A 23,319-nucleotide genomic window follows, 5' to 3' on the forward strand; every position below is an offset into this window, starting at 1 on the left:
GTTGGGCCATGCTGCTACCTGGGCTGCTGCTGCTGCTGCTAGCTGGCACCCGCTGGCTGTGGGGTCAGTGGAAGCTCTGGAAACTCCGCCTCCCGCCTCTGCCCCCCGGGGTTTCTGCACTTTCTACGGCCTAAACTCTTGGGAGCGATGCACTTGAAGCCCTCCATTATTGATGTTATTTTTATGGTTAGAATTAAGTATGACTGGGTTCATAGAAAATCCCCAGCCAGCTGCAGAAGATTAATACAAATCTGGTGGTCAAGATAAATAATAATATGATAAAGTTCTCCTGCTGACTAATAATATGACAAACCTGTGACCTTTCTGACATCCTGTCAACATCAGCCGGTTCCCTGACCACACGAATACTGTGTCCTTGGCCTGCGTAAATGTTTCACACTTCCCCCTCCCTCTGTTACCCATGTTATGGTATAAATTCAGCCTTGGGGAAATATAAAATTGTTGCCTTGACCAGACTCTTGTCTTGGCGTCCTTCTTCATATCCCTTGTACCCCATTCTCTTCCAGGTACCCTCAGCTGCCCTCATTGATTAATGGCGCCCAGCGTGAAGCTGTTTGGAGGTCTTCTGGAGGAGAACGTCGTCTGTCACTTCCAACCACGACCAGCAGGAAAGGAGCGACACCACGACGTTCTTCTCAAAGCAGTTTATTCAGGAACCTTTTAGCATGCAAACAGCAACAATGTCTCTCTCCAGCCCTCTGAGCGCCCTCCCTTATAACCTCCCTCAACTCCGCCTCAACCGTCCAGTCTGCGTAACCTCCGTTCATAGGTCCACGTCACATGGCCTGATCTATCATGGTGCACCTGCGCAGCTCTCACGATGGGGCGTGGCTTACTTTCAGGTGCTAGTCATAAGACTCGGCAGAAGTCCTGGACGCCATCTTGGGATTGCCGCTGCACCTGCTCCCTATATCTCCCCCTTCTTTATGTTTTTGGCAGAGAGAATGCCTGTCTTAGGTTGCCCCCTGCAGCAATGCCCCTTACCCATCATCGGGAGACAAACAGCTTAGGTTTGATCCCTGTCTTAGGTTGGTGACACGCCCAGGGAGTTTTACCCGTCATTGACTACTTCTCTAGCATACCAAGCCACACTTAAGGAGACTGTCCTGTCTCCACTGCTGCAAAAGCTTGAATCATTAAGGCTTGAGGTCTTCGTTGATGAAACCGCATACGGCAAATGCACCAAAAGGCCAGGACGCACCTAAGAATCAGGCACAGGGCGAGTCCAGTGAGTTCTGCCCATTCTTTTAGCCGAGAGGCAGCTGTGGTGATCCAACCGTCCAGTCCTCCAGCTAAAGATACGTCCACACGGGTGGAATTGATATGGACGATAGATTGTCTAAGCTCCCGAACCAGTACAATAAACACAAAAGGAGGCCATATACAGACAGGCGTAGCCTTAAAGGAAACATTAAGCCCATAAGCAAGTTGAGAAACAGAGGTTTCAAACCCTATAGATCCATTCCAATGAAAGCTTACATTACCCCAACCCCTTCCCACTAACCTGCTCAGAGGAGAGATATCTGTGTAAATACCATTCACTCCACATAACAACCACACATTGAAAGGATTACTAGCTACTGCCTGAGCAGGATTCTGATAAGTCCAATTATACCCTGAAAATGAGCCATTATGGGCTGTGCTAATATAAGGAGAAAAGGTAAAATACTTCTTTACAGCCCATGTTGCCTTTCTATCCTGACACCCAGTCCATGGCGGAAGTGACTCACGGGTACCCTTGCAAAAGGGAGCCCATCTAAGTTGGGAAGGCATGGTATCATTGCCTTTGGAAATACTGGCAGGTGACACCCTTCGAATCCATGTGGCATTAGTTTTGGTAGAACTATTGATAGGCATGTCACACCATGCAGCTGATTGATTATCATTTCAGCTGAAGCTGCAATGAATCATTGATAGGTGCTATTTCTCCATCCCATGGCAAAAAGGGTAACTGTAACAAAGCATTAGAAGAGAAAAACCGGGGAAACACTTGTGCCGAATGTGTCAATGGCAGGGGTTTGGGAAATACAGATAAAAGTCCTCAGCGTAGGTCTTCAGCCATCACCGAAGGAAGCATCGGCAACAACAGGAACATTCATAGTATCCTCCTTTCGTTCATCTTGGACCACTCTGGTCAGCCTCTCCGGGACCCACAGCAGCTGCCGATGATCCTGAGGAGACACACAAACAGACCCTCTTGCCCAGACCAACACTGGGTCAGGGCCCTTCCAACAACCAGTTAAAACATCCTTCCACATCACCATGCCCTTAGGAGAAACATCAGGGTTGACGTGACGCTCGGCTGCAACCTGACCCTGCTTATCTTCATTTAAAAAATTCAAGGTAAAGAGAGCAATGGCTAATCTTTCCCTAGGGTTGGAGCCAGCGGAGGCAATTCCCCCCTTTTGTTTAATTAAACATTCTTTTAGGGTGAGATAGGGTTGTTCAATAATGCCCTGACCCTGAGGGTTATAGGGTAATCCATGGGTCAATCGAACACCCATCATTTTACAAAAGGACACAAAAGAGGCAGAAGTATAAGTTGGCCCATTATCAGTTTTCAATTCTTTAGGCTGCCCCCAGGCACTCCAAGCTTCAAAGCAATGTGCAATCACGTGACGTGCCTTCTCTCCTGTATGCAGAGAGGCAAAAACAACTCCAGAAGCTGTATCAATGGAAACATGAAGATATTTTAACTTTCCAAATTCTGGAAAGTGGGTAACATCCATTTGCCATAGGTGTAGAGGGCACAACCCGTGTGGATTGACTCCCACTCCAGTCTGAGGCAATAATGGCGCACATGTTTGGCACATTTTTGCAATATCCCTTGCTTCCGCTTGAGAAATATTAAAGGGATGACAGGGTCTTTGAATTAACATGAAAATGTGAATGAAAATCTTGAGCCAATGCAACAGGTGAAGCAATGAAAAAGGCCATGCATGCCTTTGAGGCTTTATCTACAATATCATTCCTCTCAGCTAGGGGTCCAGGCAACCTGGTATGAGCATGGATATGTTGTGCAAAAAAAGGTGAAGACCTACGCAAAATTAAGTCTTGTAATGCTAGAACCAATTTTCCAATGGTAGATGTTAAATTAACTTTGCCCACCACCTCCAAACATTGTAACATATTAACAACATATTGGCTATCAGAGATCAAATTAAAAGGGCCTGGAAATAATTCAAACACCTTAATCACAATTTGTAACTCAATAATTTGGGGTGATGCAGGGGGAAATAGTATAGTAACTGGTGCTGCTCCTGGAACTACATATGCTCCACAACCCGTCTTGGAACCATCTGTAAAGATGAGCAGAGCATCTGTTAAGGGATGTTTAGAAGTAATATGAGGAAAAAAATCACAGGATGAGCTGTAATCAATTGCAATATTGGGTCCTTGGGAAAACGACTATCAATGTTACCTTGAAAACTGCACCTTACAGTAGCCCAATCATCTACTGTGTCTGACAACACTTTTAACTGTTTAACATTATAAGGAACTGTTAAAGTTCCTGGCGGGATGCCAAAAAATTGTACACATTGCTGAATACCAAGCAAAGCTAATTGGGCCACCGAGGTGGGATAATGAACAAGCGTTTTAGCTGGGGAGATCTTTGGATGTATCCAAAGCAAGGGAGCCCCTTGCCATAAGACCCCTGTTGGCTGTAATTCTGTTGGCAGGATACACAATACAATAGGCTGTGACTCATCTCGGTGCTTCAAAGCAGCAACTTTAATGCCCTCCTCCACCAAACTCAAAGCTGCTCTGGCAGCGTCAGTAAGATGTTTGGGAGAATTCAAGTCAGTATCGCCTGGCAAAAGGTCATATAGTGGCTGCAATTGTTTATTGGTTAAAGACAAATAAGGTCGAACCCACTGAATGTTTTTGAACCCGATAATTTTTGAAAATCATTTAAGGTACATAACTTATCAGTATGAATGTGGATCTTTTGTGGGGTCACTGAATCTGCAGTTATTTTTGCCCCTAAATAGTTTACTACTAAGCCCTTTTGTACCTTTTCCGGGGCCACAACTAAGTTCCTTTCCTGTAGCTGTGTAACCACGAAGCTATACGCTTCATCAAGCAACTCCTCTCTGGGAGCCGCAATAAGGATGTCATCCATGTAATGATAACATTTCACCATAGGAAATCTCTGTCTAACCCCTTTTAAGGCTGTATCAACATATAGTTGACACATAGTAGGACTATTTGCCATACCCTGTAGCAGAACCGTTCACTCAAACCTTTTATCAGGCTCTTCATGATTTTGAGAAGGAACAGTGAAGGCAAACCTAACCATATCATTCTGATGCAAAGGAATTGAGAAAAAACAATCTTTAATATCTCAAACTATTATAGGCCAATTTTTGGGCAAAGTAGATGGGAATGGTAGCCCTCTCTGTACCGAGACCATCAAAACCATTTGTCTATTTATTTCTCTCAGGTCATGTAAAAGTCTCCATTTTCCTGATTTTTTCTTTATAACAAATGTAGGAGTATTCCAGGGGGAAGTAGAAGGAAGTATATGGCCCAATTCTAGCTGTTCTTGTACCAATTCCTGGACAGCATTCAACTTTTCTGAGGGAAGTGGCCACTGAGGAACCCACACCGGATCCTCAGTTTTCCATGTAATGGATAAAGCCTCCTCAGTGGCCCCTATGAAAAACCCAGCCCGCCACGATCAGTCTTTTTGCGGACCGTCACAGGGGAGGCTTTGCCCTGTAAACAGTGGCCTAGCCCCCTTCCAGGGACATAGCCCATTCCCATCATCATATCCTGGGCCTGTGTGCTGTAGCTCCCTTCATTGGTTAAAATAAAGCCCATTTCTTTCATCAGGTCCCGACTCCATAAGGACACTGGAATGGCCAATACATATGGTTGAAACTCACCAGAATGTCCCTCGTCATCCTTCCAATGTAGGATATGAGAGCTCATTTCTGGCATCTGAGCATATCCTAGTCCTCTCAGTGTTTGCTCTGACTGTTGTCTTGGCTACCCAGTGGACCAATCCTTGATGCTGATGATACTACGATCAGCACCAGTATCTAGGAGGTGGGATATGGATTTCCCTTCAATAGACAGTTTTAACAGTGGTCGAGTGTCAAGGTCCAAGGAACAAAAGTTGTTAGAGACCCTGGTTGAGCCAAAGCCCTTACTTCCTCGTTCCAAATCTTTAGCAGGAAATTTAGAGTGATAGCTAGATAAAAGGAGCAATTGAGCTATCCTATCCCCTGGAGATATCACAACGATACCTCTAGGGGAAGACACCATTATTTTAACCTGTCCGGTAAAATCTGGATCAATCATCCTGGGATGAACTATTAACCCTTGCATGGTAACAGAGTTTCTTCCTAAAATCAATCCCACTGTATCAGCAGGTAAAGGGCCCTGAAAATCTGTATCCACTAATTGAGTTCCCATTCGGGGGGTTAATATGAGTCTGGTGGTGGAACTAAGGTCAAGTCCTGCACTTCCTTTTGTTGCTCTCCGGGGTGGCCCCAGTGCATCGGAGGATTCAGGTTGGGCCATCCTTCTGACACCGCCCCATATATTTGCGGGCCTTGGGTTGGGGGCCCCTCCTCAAGTTTTTTGGCCAGGCACCAGTATTAAGTGTCTACCCGTGAATGTCCTTAACCGACTGGCACTCATTGGCCCAGTGATTACCTTTTCTGCATTTGGGGCATAGTCCAGGCATCTTAGGCTGTTGATCCCCTTTTCCTTTTAGCTGTGGGCATTGGCGCCTCATATGGCCAGGCTGCCCACATTTAAAGCAGTTATTATTCTTTTGGCCATTCTGTCCTTGGGACATCTGCATGATGGCAGCAGCCAACCCTGAATTAGACAAAGGCCCCCCCAAGTCCCTGCAGAGCTTCATCCACACCTCTAAGCCTTTTCCCTTATATGGAGTAATAGCTTGTCTGCACTCTTTATTACACTGCTCAAAGATAAGCCATTTCAACAGTGGCATGGTGGTATCAGGATCCCCAAAGACCCAGCCTCCCGCCTCCACTATACAAGCCACGTAATCTGCAAAGGGCTCAGAGGGTCCCTGGATGATCTTAGTCAATTTTCCGCTCACCTCTCCTCTATTAGGAAGGGATTTCCATGCCCTGGTCCCTATGGTGTTGATTTGTTCATATACTTGAAGAGGATAATTGATCTGAGCTGCTGCAAATCTCCCTTGTCCTAGCAACATGTCCTGATCCCAAGCTTGCTGCCCGTTACGAGCGTTGACCACAGCCTGCTCGGCGGCAAACTCAGGAAAGTATGCTTTCTAGTCCAAATACTGGCCTGATGTCAGACAGGCACGAGCCAGATTCTGCCAATTGCTAGGAGTCATACAAAAGCAATGTAAGGATTCTAACTGCGCCACTACATAAGCAGCGGTAACACTGTATGCGGAAACTCCTTCGGCCAGTCTTTGGACGATCTTCCAGTCCAGTGGCTCATGTGTGCGATTGCCCTGCGCATCCTGAAATACAGGGAAGCATTGGGCTCGCAGTTCCCTCCAGGTTTCCGGGTGTAGACTACATCCCTCTGTCCCGCCCGGAGCGTACAGCGGTGGATGAGGCGGCCCCGGAGCTTGTTGTGCCCACCTCGGCCAGCAAGGAAGACACAACACGGTCGGATTCTTCTCAACAGCCTTTATTGCAGGACCACCTCATTGTTGATACGGGGACCTCGAGCGGCAAAGGCGCTCGCCTTATATACACAACAGGCTGTGGTCGTACTACTTGTCCTTCAGGGATTGGCGGAGCATGAATCACCCCACTATCACCCCTGCTACTTGTCCTCCAGGGATTGGCGAAGCACGAATCACCCCAACAGCATGGTACCGCCCCGGCCAGACTGACGCCAGGTGCAAACCCACGTATGCGCAGTACTGTTGTGTACCACAGGAGGGCGCCGGATCCTACAGCCGCCCTGGCAAGGGGACAAGCCTGCGCATGCACGATAAGTTGTTTACTACCAGATGGGACTGGATGTCGGCGCCATCTTTGTTTTACCGCGCCGCTCCCTACAGGAGCTGATGGCTCTACCTTCAGCTTTACTTTCTCTAAGCTGTCTGCAATGCTCTCCAGATCGTCTTTGACTTATCTCCCTCGCTAGAAGTTCCCTCGGTCTCCGATCTTTGGGAGCGTTCCTCTCTAACCTGACTTAACACCTCATTGCCCTTTTTTTGCTCTGCACCATATCTTTCCTTGTCTCCTATACAATTTTTCACTAATTTCCATACTGGCATTACTCCTTTTGGTAAAACCCCCTGCTCCTCGGCAAACCTCAAGTCTTTCCCTAATTTTCCCCAACTGGGCATCGTCAGGTGTCATGTTACAGGAAACCATGGAGCAACCTGGTCCACTGCTTTTAAAAAATTCTCCACTGTGTCTTCCTTTAGCCCGATTCCTTTCGCTTTCAACAAATCCTTGAGGGCTTGGCGAACTGTCTGAGCGGAGGTCAAGTTCCCCATTGCGCTTGGTGTAACTTGTCCCAAAACCGGGAACCTTACTGTCTTAATCCGAGAACTTAACCCTCGTCCCAAAACCTGGAACCTTATTGTCTCAATCCGAGAACTTAACTTGTCCCACTTACCTGGAAACTTACCGGCTAGCCACCCTGACTGCGATGAGTTCTGAATGAATATCCCCGTACGGGCCACCACTTGTTGCTTCCAACCCCGACCAGCAGGAAAGGAGCGATACCACGACGTTCTTCTCAAAGCAGTCAGTTTATTCAGGAACCTTTTAGCATGCAAGCAGCAACAATCTCTCTCCAGCCCCCGAGCGCACTCCCTCATAACCTCCCTCAACTCCGCCTCAACCGTCCAGTCTGTGTAACCTCCGTTCATAGGTCCACGTCACATGGCCTGATCTATCGTCATGGTGCGCCTGCGCAGCTCTCACGAGGGGGCATGGCTTACTTTAAGGTGCTAGTCGTAAGACTCGCAGCAGTCCCGGGCGCCATCTTGGGATTACCGATACACCCGCTCCCCACAGTCGTCCCCCGTGAATAGGCAGGCCTGTCTTCCTTGTTTGTCGGAGCCTTTGCTCTCCCCTCGGAGCCTTTGCTCCCCCGCTTCTGGCAACCATGGACTTCCCGACCTTGGTTCAGAGGCTTGGTGTGTGTTTCTCCCCTGACGACGCAGATCTTAGTGGTGAGTGATGGGACAAGCATTCTACAGTCACCTTTTGTGACAGGACTCAGGGAGTCACTCAGGACGAGAAGAATAGGGTTAAGAAAAAAGATTTAAAGAAATTCTTATACTTTGTAGGAAATATTTGTCCATTGTTGCCCCAGGAGGAAACAATTGATACAAAAGATAGTGCAGAATTAGTGAATGTTTAGGGGATCGGCTAACCTTGTTGCTGAAGTCTTCCCTCTGTAATGAATAAAAATTGTGTGCTTTTTGGGTTCAAGGTTGCCTCTCCCTGCGTGGATGAGCAACCCCATGTATGTGGATTAAAAACCTTACACCCTCATGCTATTGCAGCAGTCACTTTGTCAATCTGTGCTCTGTGGGTGGCGCTCCTGAGGTAAGGCCATTACGGGGTCTTACAACATTTTGGTGCATCAGCTGGGAACTGCACTCCTCCCAGACCACAATTGGCAAAGAGATCGGAGGTAAGCTCGAGTAAATCTGTGTTTTGTGTTCTGTGTCTGCTGTCTGAAGGGTTCAAGTCCCTTCAGAGGGGGGTTCGAGTCCCCCTCCCAGGGGTTAGACTCCCCTTGGTGGTTGCTATGGGTCCCATGAAGGGCTTATAGCTGTGACAGGCAGATGTGCTAGTTGTCACAGGCCACAGGCCCTGAAGGATGCTCTAGGAGAAGAAAGGAATCTAGAGGAAACTCTAGAATCCCGTTGGGAGGTGGGATCAGATGGTCCGCCTCATCCTGGAAGCAGCTAAGGTTAAGCTGCAGTTTGGGCCACTTACTGAAGGTATCAGGCATCTGTGGAAATCGCTTATAGGATGCCTTGTCTTGGTCTTGTTTGTCTAGTTTGTTTTCTGTGGTATTGTCGAGTGTCTTTTTGGCTTTTGTTTCGTTTTTGGACTTGGCCTGAAGACTGTGTTTGAAATCACGGAACTGTTTGTTTTGTTTGTCAAAGAGTTTTACTTGGTCCTCAACTTGGAAATAATTTGTTTCTGCCTGGGAGTTTTGTCTTTCTCTCTTGAGCCTCCTCCCCAAGGAGAGATGCCCCTCCCTTTGCTTCCCTTGTCCAGCCTAGCTGCTGCTAACAGTTCATCACACATGTGCATGAAGGACTCCATGTTAGCGAGTGACCCTGTCTGAAGTAGGCACAAACAAGAACCTGAAAGCTTTGCCTTGGATCCTGAAGAAAGGATCTCCCTGTTGCTTAGAAGTCACAGCTTCTAAAGATGAGACTTTTGGCCCTGAAAAAAAATTCCAGTCTCTGCCTTCAGTGGCCAGACCGTCAACACTTGCTCACAGAAGGAGAGCGTTCATTAAGGGAGCCTGTCTTATCTGCTGGCCCTATTCCAAGAGAGGAGTCTGTCTCCAACATTAAGTCATCTTCCCCGTTAGTCATCATTGACATAAAGAGTGCCTCTGATCCTATTCCCGCAGCAGTCAGTTCCTGCCCCTGTGGTCAAAATGCCCCAGGTTGGGGGGCAGGGATCCCCTAAAGTAGTTTCAGAAAGAGTCTGCAGCAAACTTCGAGGAACTTTGTTTTGCCAGACAGAACAGGCTTTACTTACTCTAGGATGATAACAGGAGAAAGTCTTGGCACCGGCTCTTCAGCTTACTCCAACTGGAGGCTGTGGCCAAGGTCAGGATCAATGTTTTCTTTTCCATGGACCTCTAACCCAGTGAGACAGCTTGGCGAAGGGCTACTACTGCAGTCCTGGGAGGGCTGTAGTTCTATTAAAGATCAATATTCCAGTGTTAGCAAACTCTATATTGGATATAAGAGTCAGGAAGTCCCGCTCAACTGTGTACACCTGCCTCAGGAATGGCAGCAGAAAGAGTCCTTATAGCCAGTCATCTCTGACTATAGCGTAATCTCTGATACCCGAGGCTTCAAACGGATCACCCCCCCCCCCCCGCCGAGCCTCCTTCAATACTCAGATGCTATTTTCTCCTGGTCTTTTGACTCAAGGTTGCCAGGCATGTCTGACAGCCTGGAAGAAACGTCCCCCCTAAAGCGGACGAGACATACAATTCTTTTGTCAGCCACTTGGCATCTAGTACCCAGGTCCTAACTATCTCTCCATCCTTTTGTTAAGAGTTCTTACTGGAAGCCTAGTGACGTTTGGAGGCTGGGTCTCTTGAGAGGCAGAGCCACGGAGCTGACACTGAAGGGAGGTACTCCTTAAGCAAAATCTAAGTCCAGAGAGACAGCCAGGAACAGACCAGCTGCCCCTCTGCTCGCCTTTCTGTTTCACAGGCACAAAGCTTGCGCTCATTTTTGCAATGGCCTTTTCATCCCAGGAAAGCTTCCTCATTTAGCTGTGTGACTGAATGCTATTTGTCACCTGATCTGGTTGTTCCACCAGCTCTCACCAGGCCACACCCTAGCTTTCTTGCCTGGGCCCCTTTCTTTTGTTTTTAAGAATTTTATCACCTAATACACCTTGTTGTTTTGACTTATAATACCTCCCATCCTACTAATATGCATGTCCCAGATTCCCATTGTGAAGGTTTTAATTCTAAAACAAGGGGATGGTGCATCGCCCTAAATATTAAATTTACCTCCACGGTTTGAAACCAGGATTGGACACGTGGATATACTTGGGGACTTAGAATGTTTCAATCAGGTGCTGATACAGAGATTATATTTACCATAAAATTGTTAAAAGAGCCTATGCATTTTTACTCCTGGCTTCTGGGCACTGACCCCAAGAAGGAGCCCACGGAGGCACTGAACACGGCACAGGGCACACATGTGACTTCATCTACAGCCTGCACTCCACCGAGAGGGGCTGCTTGCTCAAAGAACTGCACCGTTTCGAGTCCATTGCCGTCGCACAAGAAGAACTGGAAGCTCTTGTAGGGCGCCCTCCAGTGGTAAACAACGGCACTGCGCATGCGCAGGTTTTGCACCTGGTGTCAGTTGGCCGGTAATATGCTAATGAGGGGGCGGTACCATGCTAGTGAGGTGATTCATTCTCTGCCAAGACAAGTAGCAGGGGTGATAGTGGGGTGATTCATGCTCCGCCAATCCCTGAAGGACAAGTAGTACGACCACAGCCTGTTGTGTATATAAGGCGAGCGCTTTTGCTGCTTGGGGTCCCCGTATCAGCAATGAAGGTGTCCTGCAATAAAGGCTGTTGACAAGGATCCGACGGTGTTGCGTCTTCCTTGCTGGACGAGGTGGGCGCAACAACTGGTGGCCCCGTACGGTGACCCGAGAATATTCTCGTGGATCCAGAAGTCTTCAGATTCAGGACGGCGACATCGATAAATTCTCGGATAAGGGAAGATAAGGTTCTCTGGAGGTAAGCAGAGACGATGAAGAAAGTTCTCTGGAGGTAAGCAGAGAAGTTGAAAGCCTTGGTATAGAGGCCGAGAGTTAGTGAAGTTGAAAGCCTTGGTATAGAGGCCGAGAGGTTAGTGAAGTTGAAAGTCTTGGTATAGAGGCCGAGAGGTTTGTGAAGCTGAAAGCCTTGGTATAGAGGTGGAAAGGTTTGGGAACTACGGCAATGTTGTTTCCAATTGATCCTTTGTGGGTAGGGCTTGTAATTTTGTTTCTTTTTTTCTTTGTGTGGGATAGAGAAGCCACAGACAGCAAGCTTAAGCCCGGACCAAAACCTCTTTGGCGAATGGTCCCTGCCTGCTTGGAGGATAAAAGATGTGAGGAAGCCGTTAGGACAGGTCATAGGGTCCTTGCAGAGCAACACGAAAGTATGTTGGAGGGAGAAAAGGTCTCGAAAGAAAAAAAGAAAAGAAAAGGAGATAAAAGGAACACAGTATTTTGGGAGAAAGATTTTGTCTTTGTGTTTTTAAAAGGTGTGACTAGGCTCTGGAAACCTCACAGAGTCATACTGATCAGATTTGATAGAGGTAGACTGCCTGAAAATTTATTCAGAAGAATCAAACAAAAAGATAAACTTTTGTCTTGAGAATTGTATAGAGTGTGCCTACTTGGATTCCTGGTCTCAAGGAGATTTAGCAGGTGACAAGGTGCTTCTCTTAAAAAAGCAGTTTCAATCAGCCCTTGGAGCCTTGCACCTGTAGCTAAGGTATGTGTAGCCACTTCAATTTTGTTTTCTGATTGGTTTTAAATGTATAAATATTCTCTACATGCCTTGGTTGTGGACTATTGGCTTTTAAGTTATTGGATATGGTTAAAAAATGTAACATTGGTAACAGAAAGTTGACATAAAACTGGTAAATTTGGATGGAGTCATTCTAGACAACATGTGGCATGAACCAATCTAGGGAAACAGGTCTAAATTGGGATGATTTTTTTTGGAAATCTTATCCTAGAAACCAGGCTTCAAAAAGATTTTAAGACAATGTCTCTTTGTTGGGGTATTGGAGACTGCACCATCATGCGTTCATATGTAGGAATTGGCAGTCAAACCTTGTCGCATGAAGGATAGACTCGGTGTTTTGGAGACTGGATTTTGGGATGATGAGGCTGATCTCGAGGAAGAGGCTGCTCAGTGTGAGAGGGAGAGATATGATCCAGACTGGCCACATGCTAGTGCACATGGCAACGAGGCAGATAATTAGGCAAGAAAGCAGTTATACCAACAGTACCTCCGTATAACCCTCAACATAAAAGGATGGTGAAGCCTACAAAAGCTACTTCCTTTTGCCCAGAGGTGTGGAAAGAGATGGGATTAATAAGACCCTTGAATATTACCCTTCTGCTGTTGCACAGCTTGCTGTATTAGGCGTAAAATCTTGTATTCAGCATTTTGGTATTTTTCCCAAGAAAATTATTATACCATATACAACAGCTCAGATAGAAACATTGTGTGCCTTGATAGATGATTGGGCCATATTACGCTGCAGTTTTGATTGAGAGTTTGACAATCATTATCAAGAACAAATTGAAGCACTGTGTCATATGACGCAGCTGTCTTGCGTTTCCTCCTTTAGAGTTTATGCATTATTCCTTTGCGAGCTAACTTTTCTTAGCATTTTCAACAGAGCAAAGAAATCTCGAATTATCTGAAAGGAAACTGGTCCATGAAAACAGAGCAACTATCAAGACACTTGCTGATGCAGATTGCTGTCCTCAACAGCACTAGGTTGGACCCCATCACAGTTGAAGATTTGACCTCATGGATTACCAATGCTTTCTCCCTTTTTAAGGAGTGGGCGGGCATGTTTGCCTGGGGAGCTATTGTCCTCCTGGGATGCGGAGTAGGTCTCTGGGTTATTGGCCGTTTAAAAAGAGAACATGCCAGACACAAAGAGGTTGTTTACCAGGCTATGACCGCTATAGAGCATGGTGCTTCTCCCAACATATGGCTGGCTTCTTTGAAAGATTAAGAGTTCGCCCTACGGTCCCCAGCTCCAAAAAAAAAAAAAAAGAAACCCCCCCCCCAAAAAAAAGAGTTCGCCGTAGATCATTTTTGTCACTGTCATGTGGAGTCATTGTATCCAGAGACGGGCAACTTTCTTTGAGCTCGGACCAACCTAAGACATGGAGCCCAGTGGTGATAGGGTAACTCTATGACGGATAAGGCCGAGTTTGGATGAGAACGACCTAAGACAGGAGCAATGACAAGATTGACCTGACACCCAGATCTAGACCAGTCATTTTATTAAACAAAAAAGGGGGCGATGTAGGGCGCCCTCCAGTGGTGAACAACAGTACTGTGCATGTGCAGGTTTTGCACCTGGTGTCAGTTGGCCGGTAATATGCTAATGAGGGGGCGGTACCATGCTAGTGAGGTGATTCATTCTCCGCCAATCCCTGGAGGACAAGTAGCAGGGGTGATAGTGGGGTGATAGTGGGGTGATTCGTGCTCCACCAATCCCTGAAAGACAATTAACATAGTCCCAGCCTGTTTGTGTATATAAGGTGAGCGCTTTTGCTGCTTGGGGTCCCCGTATCAGCAATGAAGGTGTCCTGCAATAAAGGTTGTTGACAAGGATCCGACGGTGTTGCGTCTTCCTTGCCAGACGAGGTGGGCGCGACAAGCTCTGCCACCCACTCCACGACAGCTGAGATATGTATTTTTCTACAATGTGATACATTTCGTAGGGTTTAGCTTTTTGGATAATGAAATTATGATTGTTGCAGGAACCCAAATTGAATTGTCTATTGGAATTAATTTTGGGAATTTCAACAATGTCAATCAACATGTTATCTTTATTTCTTTGTATCAACATATTATTTAACTTTCAGTCATTGATACTGTATGTACCGAATTGCTTATTTCTGACATAACATGCATGGGATACCTATTTATGTCTTTAATTTTTTTTCCTGATGGTTATAATTCAATGCTGAGGTTTCTCCAAGTTATTTAAGATGTTTAATATCAGTTAAAATTGTAATTCCCTGCCTGGTGGCATCCCTTCTGTGATATTTCACGGTAAACATTTACAATCATATAAATTCATTCAATTTTTAAACTTCCACGTCTATCCAAAATAGAGCAGAGTTTTAAGTATATCTGAATATTTTAATTTTGACCCCACACTGTCTTTAAGAGTCAGAGGTTAATCAGAAAGAACAATTGTCTGGGCCCCTCTTTTACATAAACCATACGTGATAACAAGTGTGCTTCTTTCTGATTGGCTTTTTACCTTTAATTTCCCAACTTTGAGTTGAATTCTGGTTTGTGAGAGAAAAGGCAGTGCTTGGATACTTCCTGTGTCATAGAATATGGTTAAAGAGAGCATGAAAACAGGTCAGAGAAGGCTTAAAAAAGAGAAAATGAGGAAGAGAAAAAGCTGAGAACTGGTATCAAAATTGGTCTCTGTTGGACCCCCTAGTAGGCCTTCTTTTGCTTATATCTTTTGGCCCTTGGACATTTAATCATTTAAGCAGCTTTGTTAGACAACAGGTAGAGAATATAGCAGCAAAACCTATTCAGGTATATTATCATAGGCTAGCTATGGAGGATGCCTTTGGTGAGGGCCAAGCTCACCTACACATCTCCTCCCAGACCAGGCAAGGACATTTTTGTCCTTTAGCCAAATGAGGCCAACATTCTTTTTTGCCTGCTGTCCTGATGCCTTTGCTGAACAATCAATGAATTGTCACCCCTGCGTGCTGAGCTGGACAGTCAATGTTGGGTAAAAGAGTGATATATTCACTAATAAAGGGCCCAAGACAGGAGGAATGCCATTAGCTGCTGCCTTATCCCTTGATGGACCCTGGCCACAAGGTTCTCTTGGCCATGTGACAAATATCACTCCAACCTAAGACAGATGCAGTTCCCGAGGGGCTCATTTGAGGACAGCATGGCTGTTTGGCCACCTTTTCATTTGACTATAAGGAAGGGGGAGATGTTGGGAGAGATGCCGTTGAAGCCCTCCATTATTGATGTTATTATTATGGTTAGAATTAAGTATGACTGGGTTCATGGAAAATCCCCAGCCAGCTGCAGAAGACTAATACAAATCTGGTGGTCAAGATAAATAATAATATGATAAAGTTCTCCTGCTGACTAATAATATGACAAACCTGTGACCTTTCCAACATCCTGTCAACATCAGCCTACTCCCTGATCACACGAATTCTGTGTCCTTGGCCTGCGTAAATGTTTCACACTTCCCCCCTCCCTCTGTTACCCATGTTATGGTATAAATTCAGCCTTGGGGAAAAATAAAATTGTTGCCTTGACCAGATTCTTGTCTTGGTGCCCTTCTTCGTGTCCCTTGTCCCCCATTCTCTTCCAGGTACACCCAGCCCCGTTGTTGACACTAATCTTCCCCTCCACCTGTTTGGCCTGGCTCAGAAACTTGGGCCCATCTACAGGATCGCTTGGGGCTACAAGGTAAGCCAGTCTTCTGTCTTTGTGTGAGCCCTTCTTCCCTTCTGACACTGCCGTTTCTCCTCAGATGCGGTGGTGCTGAACTCTAACAAAACCATTGAGGAGGCCTTGATCCAAAAGTGGGTGGACTTCACTGGCTGACCCCAGATACTAGATGGTAAGGGGTTGGGACACAGTTTTCCTCCTCCTCCTCCTCCTTCTCCCCCTCCTCCTCCTTCTCCTCCTCCTCCCCCCTCTTCTTCCTCCTCCTCCTTTCCTCCTCCTTCTCCTTCTCCCCCCTCCCCCTCCTCCTTCTCCCCCTCCCCTTCCCCTCCTTCTCCCCTCCCCCTCCTCCTCCTTTCCCTTACCCTTCTCCTTCTTCTTCCATATATCATCAAACTGACTACCAAGAGTCATATCCTAGTGACCCTGTGTCTACACCAACACCAGTTTGCCAGAACTACCCCAGTACCATATTCGTTGTTTTCTCTTCATGCTACAAATGATAGCAATCAAACATCACCAGAAAAAGAGAGCACTTGAGAAAAGCCTTTTACTTGTCCCAATGCAAACAATTCTTCATGGGACTGGAGAGTGGGCTCAGTGGATAAGAGTGTTTGCTGCTCATGCAGAGGACGTGGGTTCAGTTCCCAGCACCCATACAACTGTGCACAAACCCCCGTAGCTCCATTTCACCTCCTCTAATGCCCCCTACTGATCCTGAGCCCCAGGCACACATGAGATGCCCATAAGCACATGCAGGCAAAAACAGCCACCCACACTGAACAGAAATGAATCTTTGAAGAGGATTCTTCATTTACTCTTGGGTGTATAGTGTGGGCATTTGTGTGAGTACAATCAAATAGGAACCAGTGTGCCCTGCCTTGTCTCACTCACGGAGGTCACAGGATGGCGGTCAGGTCTGTTCTTACCCTCATGTGGATCTACAATCCAACTCAGGATGTCAGGCTCGGTAGCTAATGCTTTCTATCTACTTAATTGTGGTGTCACCCATTGTTTTGCTGGTGACTCTTCCCTCCCTTCCTTCCTCTCTTCTTCACTCTCTATCTCTTTCCTTCTTTCTTTTTCCTTTTTTTCTTTTCTTTCCTTATTTAGGAGCTGGGGACCGAACCCATGGTCTTTTTTTTCTTTTTGAGTGAGGAGCCCACTACAGAGGTGTCCTGGAACTGGATGAGTAGCCCAGGCTGGACTAAAAGATACAGTGATTCATGCACTCCACCATTGCTGGTGTAAAGACGTGTGCTGTGTCACTCAGACTCCAGGGTTTGAGACAGGGTTCACATAGCTCAGGCTGACTTTGAACTCACTATGTAGCTAAGGATGCCCTTGAGTTCCTGATGGTCTAGCCTCTACCTTAGAGAAGCTATGGCTATGGATAGAGGGTAGCTTTGCTAGGGTTAGTGTTAGGGTTAGGGGGAGGGTTATGGTCAGTTTTAGGGTTATGGTGCTGGTGTTCGGGATGGTAGGGTTTGGGTTAGAACACTTATGGTTCAGGTCCAGGTTATGGTTATGGTTAGGACCCTTAGGATGGGTTATGGTTAGGGTTAGTGTACAGAGTCAGGATCATGTGACTATAAGAGCAGTCATCGCTGCCTTCTTTATTAGCACTTACTGTCGATGCAGCTGCCTGTGACTGTGATGCCCTGGGAGAAGACACAATGGGCATCCCATACTGGTTTCCTCAGTGTCCACTAAGTCTCTCTGTCAGCTCCTGGTGACTGCCTTAACTGGTCCTCCCCTTTGGGAGACATGGGCTGGGGACTGAGAAGGAGATAAGGTTTGTTTACAGACAGGCCCCTGGAGTCCAAGGTCCCTCGAAGGTTTCTGCTGAGTCTGTGATGTTAGGAGCTGGGGTTGGGCTGGGCTGCAGATGAGGCAGGGACTGTGGTAGGAACTACATGTTTAAGGAAGACAAAGCACCTGCCCCTCACCTCAGCAGTTACTGGAGCTAGACCTGGGCTCATGACACCATGTGGGTTTGGAGCTGTGACAGGAGTTGACATAAGTCTGTGGTGTGCAGATGTGAGCCGCTCCTGATGCTGAAAACAGATTCAGTAAAGATCTCTTGTCTTCTTTCTGTCATCTTTTAAAATTTCCATAAATGGGGGTCTTAGGATTCTTTCCATTGGACAGCGTGGGAAGTGGCCAGGGTGGGATTGCGGTTGGGGTGGTGAGGTGAACCTTCACCTCTTCCCCCTAGAACACCACGTACAGAAGGAACACACCCTGTTCACACTGCTGGAACTTTTGCTTTCAGTGGCTGAAACTGTAATCGCTCTGTTGGCTCAAAGGGCGCTGCTTGAATAGGCGTGACCATTGCCGTGCCCTGGTCCGTGTGTGAGCCTGTTTTGGTCATCCTCATTGTCACCTTTGTCATTGTCTCAGGAGTGGTGGTGACAACTTGGGTAATGCTGTACTCTTGTCCTCTGCTCTAGAAACCATGATTCTGGAGATGTGGAGACCCACTGCTGACTTTGAGAAGAGCCAAGCTTAGAGCTGTGAGAGCCTCTTGGAGCAGGGCTGAGGTGTGAGAGGAAGATTTGGGGTTTGCTGTGTTACCTTTGCCCTGAGCTGTTCCTGATGAAGTCACGGCCTTTCAAAGCTGAGAGCCAAGAGAAGCAGGTAGGTGGGCATTGAAGACAACTGGGGCCTGCAGAAGAAGCAGAGAGAAGATTAGGTTGAGTGAGTCCCAAAAGGTCACCTTCCTGGTGGGTGAGCATGGAGACAGCTCAGAGAGCCTCTGTTTCCCTTCTCCCTTAGGCTCCCTCCCCACCCCTTCTCCTTCCAAGCAGCAGGTGGTTTGGGAAGAAGCTGTTCTTTAATGAAGTTCTTGTTCTTTAGAACCCTGTGTACACCCAGCTTGGTCTTTACCAACAGAGACTATGAGGATAAACCTGTGTTGTGGGACATGTGTGTATGATGCCTGTCATGTAAAGTCATTTCAGGAACCATGGCTCAGGCTGGGCTGGAACAGAAGTGTAGACAAACTCCACAACCAAGATCCAGAACAAGGCTTTTGTGATGGCCATGTCAGCCTTCTCAGAGATCTGTGTCTCTGATCTGCCCGTAAGGGGCTGGTCACAGGTGTGGAGCCATAGAATACAGGGTCCAAGGTATTCCTGAGGATGGGGCTGGGCCCAGGCTCCATGTGTTGGGGTCACAGGCAGTATGTGGCTAAGGGGGAGTTGGAGTCATGGTGTCTATACTGGGCTCTCCCCAAGGCCATGGGACAGGAAGGGCCTATATTTCTGTGTAGAGCTTGGTTGCTCTAGAGCTGGGACTGGGTGGGGAATAAAGTAATAGCTTCTTCTCAGATGACTTGATGTCCCCAGCCTCCCAGTCTTCTGCAGGGCTGAGAGCAGCCCATGTTGGGCCATTTGTCAGTGTTGGCTTGTGGGGAGCCTTCACCCTGTGTGCACAGATAAGTCAGTCCTGTGGATTGATTTGCACCCTCAGCAATGCAGTCTCTGATGAGGGGGTCCAACATCTGGCTTGATTTTGCCTTCTGCTGCCTGCCCCAGGGTGTTTATCTACCACTCTGGTTTCTCTCTTCAGCTCAGCGGACATGGAAAATTGTTGCAAGCCCTCTCTGCTCTTCCATATCTTGTGCCTGTTGGTCCTTACACAGATGACTAGCTTGGTAACCGCAAGTGAGTCTGTCGTGCTCTCCCTTCCCGTGTCTCCCTACAGTGGCTAGGATGTGCCAGGAGCTCTGCAGCTCAGATGTGCAGGAGCTGGGTAGAGGAGGACTGAGTTGGGGGAACCCCGATGGCCTGGGGTACCTTGGTGGGAGACAAAGTCAGCATTGACCCATGAGCAGAGCAGGCAGATTCTTTGTGTCCATGTAAGGGTCAGAACTTGGGGTTGGGAGAGAGCACTCCTGTGTCCTGGATTCTCTAGTGGCAGCAGTGTGCTAGACACAAGTGGAGCAGTGCGCAGTGACAAGGAGCTTGTGGGGCCACAGTCCCTGTGACAAAGTCCTTGGGGTTTACATGGCCAAGGCCCCAGGGAGAGGCACTCAATCTTTCTTCTGTACCAGGAAGTCACTGGGGCACCTGGAGTGTAGGTGGCTCGTTCAGAGAAATCACCCCAGAATGCGTGTCCATGTAACATATATGATGCCCCCAGAATCCAGAAGAGTGACACTGAGTGTCATGAACCCCCCCTGTTTGGGCTGGGATTTGAACCTGTGTCCTCTGCAGGAATCTCTGGGATCTTAGTTTTTCAGTCATCTCTTCATCCTCGGTTCTCTGTTTTAATATTTTCTTTATTCAGTTGATGAAGAAATTGGCTGATAATGGAATTTAGCATTGGTTATGGGAACTTTCCTGGGTCTTGTTTGAGACCACTCAGTACCCCTGTTTCACACCTATATGGTGTGAGCATCGGTAGAGATCTTTATAGGTTTATGATTTTGAACCTACCACAACACACTGACATTAGAATTCTCAGTGACGATTCAGCTGCCTGGTGAGGAAGTAAATGCAAGCTGGAGAAAGATTCCAGAAGGGATTCCTTCATGGAAGGGTCTGGGGCCAGGGTCATAGGTAGCAGAGTTTTTTTTTTTGCATCATTTATGGAGGGCACTGCTGTGTCCAAAGGTAACTTGTCCATTCCTACATTGGTTAAGTTACTCATGAATGCCTGATGCACAATGCCTAGAGCAATCTACCCCTCGTGTTCTCCTGTCATGATATTCTTCTTCAGAGTGTGTTCTGTGCACTGCCCTGTGTCCCTCCAGCCTCTCACTGCTACATCTGTGTCCACAGAGGATTTCCTGGTCTTTGGTCCCTCAGACCCCATTGTCGCCACACTGGGTGGGGAAGCCATCCTTCCCTGCTCCGTGTTTCCAGTCATGAGTGTGGAGAACATGGAGGAGCTGAGGTGGTTCCGCACCAGATTCTCAGAAGCAGTATTTGTCTATCGGGACCAAGAGGAGCAGAAGGAAGGGCAGTTGCCTGGGTATTCACAGCGCACCTCATTGGTGAAGGACCAGTTCCATGAAGGCAAGGCTGCTGTGAGGATCCAGAATGTCCAGGAGTCAGATAGTGGGATATACGTCTGCCACTTCAAACAGGGACACTTCCATGAGGAGGCCATCTTGGAACTGAAGGTGGCAGGTGGGTTAACTGATCCCTGTTCTAAAAACCTTGGGTGACCTGTGTGTGGGAGGAAACACAGATCACATCACCCAGCCCTTCCTTTCTTTTATGCTTTGAGAGAAGTTCTCATGTTTGCCAGACTGTCCTTGAGCTTGTCTGTTGTGCTGGGCTCACATGCATGCTCAGGTCTCTCATTTTAATCTCTACTTATTTTTAATTTCCCATTTTGAGGTGAGAAACAGGTAGTAAGTTTGTCCATGGATAAATTCTACCTATATTGTATACGTGGATTGTCCTAAAATGTGCTGTGTCTAGTTCTGTGAATTGGGGATTATGTCAGTGTTATGAAAATACCAGCAGTTGAAATGTATATTTTAGAGGTGTTGGCAGGAAAATCAGAGTGGCTGAGGGAGTTGTCAGTGACAAGTGATGGTCAATGCTAAAGGCAAGTGGTTGAGGAGAGGAAGGAAGGAAGCTCAGGGTCTGACTTCCCTGGAGAGGAGAGCTGGGTGTGAGCCTGCCATGATGGTCACAGATGTGTGGAGAGTGGACACATGGAGCACTAGTTTCCATCTCAGGGCTCCTGTGTTCAACATCCTTCAGATTTCTCAGGATTTTGCATTGTTAAAAGTGATGCCTGTGAGTAGTGTGTAGTCCTTCCACTCTACTCACCTTTCTCCAGGAAGTGGACTGCACTACCAGGCCCCACCCGGCCTCCCTTCAATCTTGGGACAAAACACACACACACACCGTTTGTTCCTTTACGACCTGTCTTCTGGGACAATTACTGGACACTACTCTCTTCTGCCAGGAATATCTTCACCATACTAATTTTTCTTATCTGTCTCTCCCAACTGCCCCATTCTTTGGTTGCTAAACTCCCCTGACCACCCACGAGGTAGAGCAGCTGTATGACTATTCCTGTTTGAGATGTCACATGTTTGCCTGGTTCTCACCTCAAATCATGGTGAACTCCTTACTCTTCCCTGTGTCTCTCTCCTACCTCTAGGGATCCAGAATTCCTGCCTCTACCTTCTGACTGGGAATTGGCCCATGGCTTCCTTTACTGATTGATCACGAACCATCTGGGGAACAGGACCTTAGCGTCAGCACTGCCTCCTACTCCTTTGTTCTGTTCCTCACAGTGGGCTCTCTTATCTTTCCTCTGTCAGGCAACAGGGGAGCAGCCTAGGCCTAATCCAGGAAAGCCTTTCCTCTTCAATTCCCATCTGCCCTGTGAAAGGATCCTGTGAGTCACAGAATTTGTCCCAGGGTCCCTCAATCTAAATGGCTTCTTGTGTGTTCACATCTGTCCTGCAGCGATGGGCTCTGTCCCTGAAGTGTACATCAAAGGTCCAGAAGAAGGTGGAGTGTGTGTTGTGTGCATGACTTCAGGGTGGTACCCGGAGCCCCAGGTGCACTGGAGAGACTCCAGAGGAGAGGATCTCCCAGCATCCTCAGAGACCCTCCATGAAGATGCTGAAGGGCTGTTCAGCACAGAGACCTCACTGGTGCTGAGAGACAGCTCTGTGAGGAATGTGACCTGCTCCACCTTCAATCCCATCTTGGGTCAGGAGAAAGCCATGGCCATGGTCATCCCAGGTGAGAGCTGTCCCTCACTTGTACAGGGACTGGGAAGTGTATGGTCTTCCTGGAAGGTGCTGGTCTGTCTTTCTTCAGCTTCACTAATCACTGGCTCTCTGCCTGGGCCCCAGAGCCCTTCTTCCCTCAGGCCTCTCCCTGGAAGGCAGATATTTCTGAGATCCTGAAAATGATGCAAGTTCTATTGTTACTCACAAGCTGTCTTCTCATGAGAGCACATTCTGCAAGGCTGAGGTTGCAGTGGAAATGGAGCCATTTTCAGCTTGAGAAGGATGAGTCACAGATGACAAAGGAGGATGCTCTCAGGACTGCTAGTGAGTCACCACAGCTGCGAAGGACAGATTCAGAGTCCCCAGGAGGGCCTGGTGTTCTGGGATCAGGATAGGTGGCCTAACATCCCCAGAGTGAAGGGGTGTAGTCCTTTGGTTCGGGTGGTCTGCAGTCCAGAGTGTCAGGCACCCACACTGTGTTTCGTTTCTTCCTCCCAAGTGTACAGACCCTCTCTCCTCGATGTTTTTCAGGTGCACTCAGGGAGGAGCTTGGTGAGTCTTGTTTTCCTTCTGAGCCCTCTAGTGCCCTCTCGAGCCCAGCCATTTTCTTGACTCCTGTGTGTTGCTTTCCAGATCGGAGGAAAGCTGCCTACAATCGAGGTGAGTGACTGTCCCAGTGTCCCATCA

The 23,319-nt window shown here is 47.5% G+C and overlaps 1 protein-coding gene and 1 pseudogene across 1 annotated transcript in view; both read left to right on the top strand.

Moving 5' to 3' along the window:
* On the top strand, window positions 1-16,100 carry Cyp21a1-ps (cytochrome P450, family 21, subfamily a, polypeptide 1, pseudogene; annotated as a pseudogene).
* Btnl4 (butyrophilin-like 4) overlaps window positions 15,713-23,319 on the top strand; it is a 13,476-nt gene continuing 5,869 nt past the window's right edge. Inside the window, exons 1-8 of the mRNA NM_001166354.2 lie at window positions 15,713-16,095; window positions 18,374-18,560; window positions 19,494-19,588; window positions 20,708-21,058; window positions 22,361-22,642; window positions 22,756-22,956; window positions 23,164-23,184; window positions 23,266-23,292. Coding sequence (NP_001159826.1) covers window positions 19,504-19,588; window positions 20,708-21,058; window positions 22,361-22,642; window positions 22,756-22,956; window positions 23,164-23,184; window positions 23,266-23,292 — 967 coding nt within the window. The 5' untranslated portion in view covers window positions 15,713-16,095; window positions 18,374-18,560; window positions 19,494-19,503. The remainder of the gene's footprint in view (window positions 16,096-18,373; window positions 18,561-19,493; window positions 19,589-20,707; window positions 21,059-22,360; window positions 22,643-22,755; window positions 22,957-23,163; window positions 23,185-23,265; window positions 23,293-23,319) is intronic.

Source organism: Rattus norvegicus, chromosome 20 (genome assembly GCF_036323735.1).
Source record: "Rattus norvegicus strain BN/NHsdMcwi chromosome 20, GRCr8, whole genome shotgun sequence".
Taxonomy (NCBI): Eukaryota; Metazoa; Chordata; class Mammalia; order Rodentia; family Muridae; genus Rattus; species Rattus norvegicus.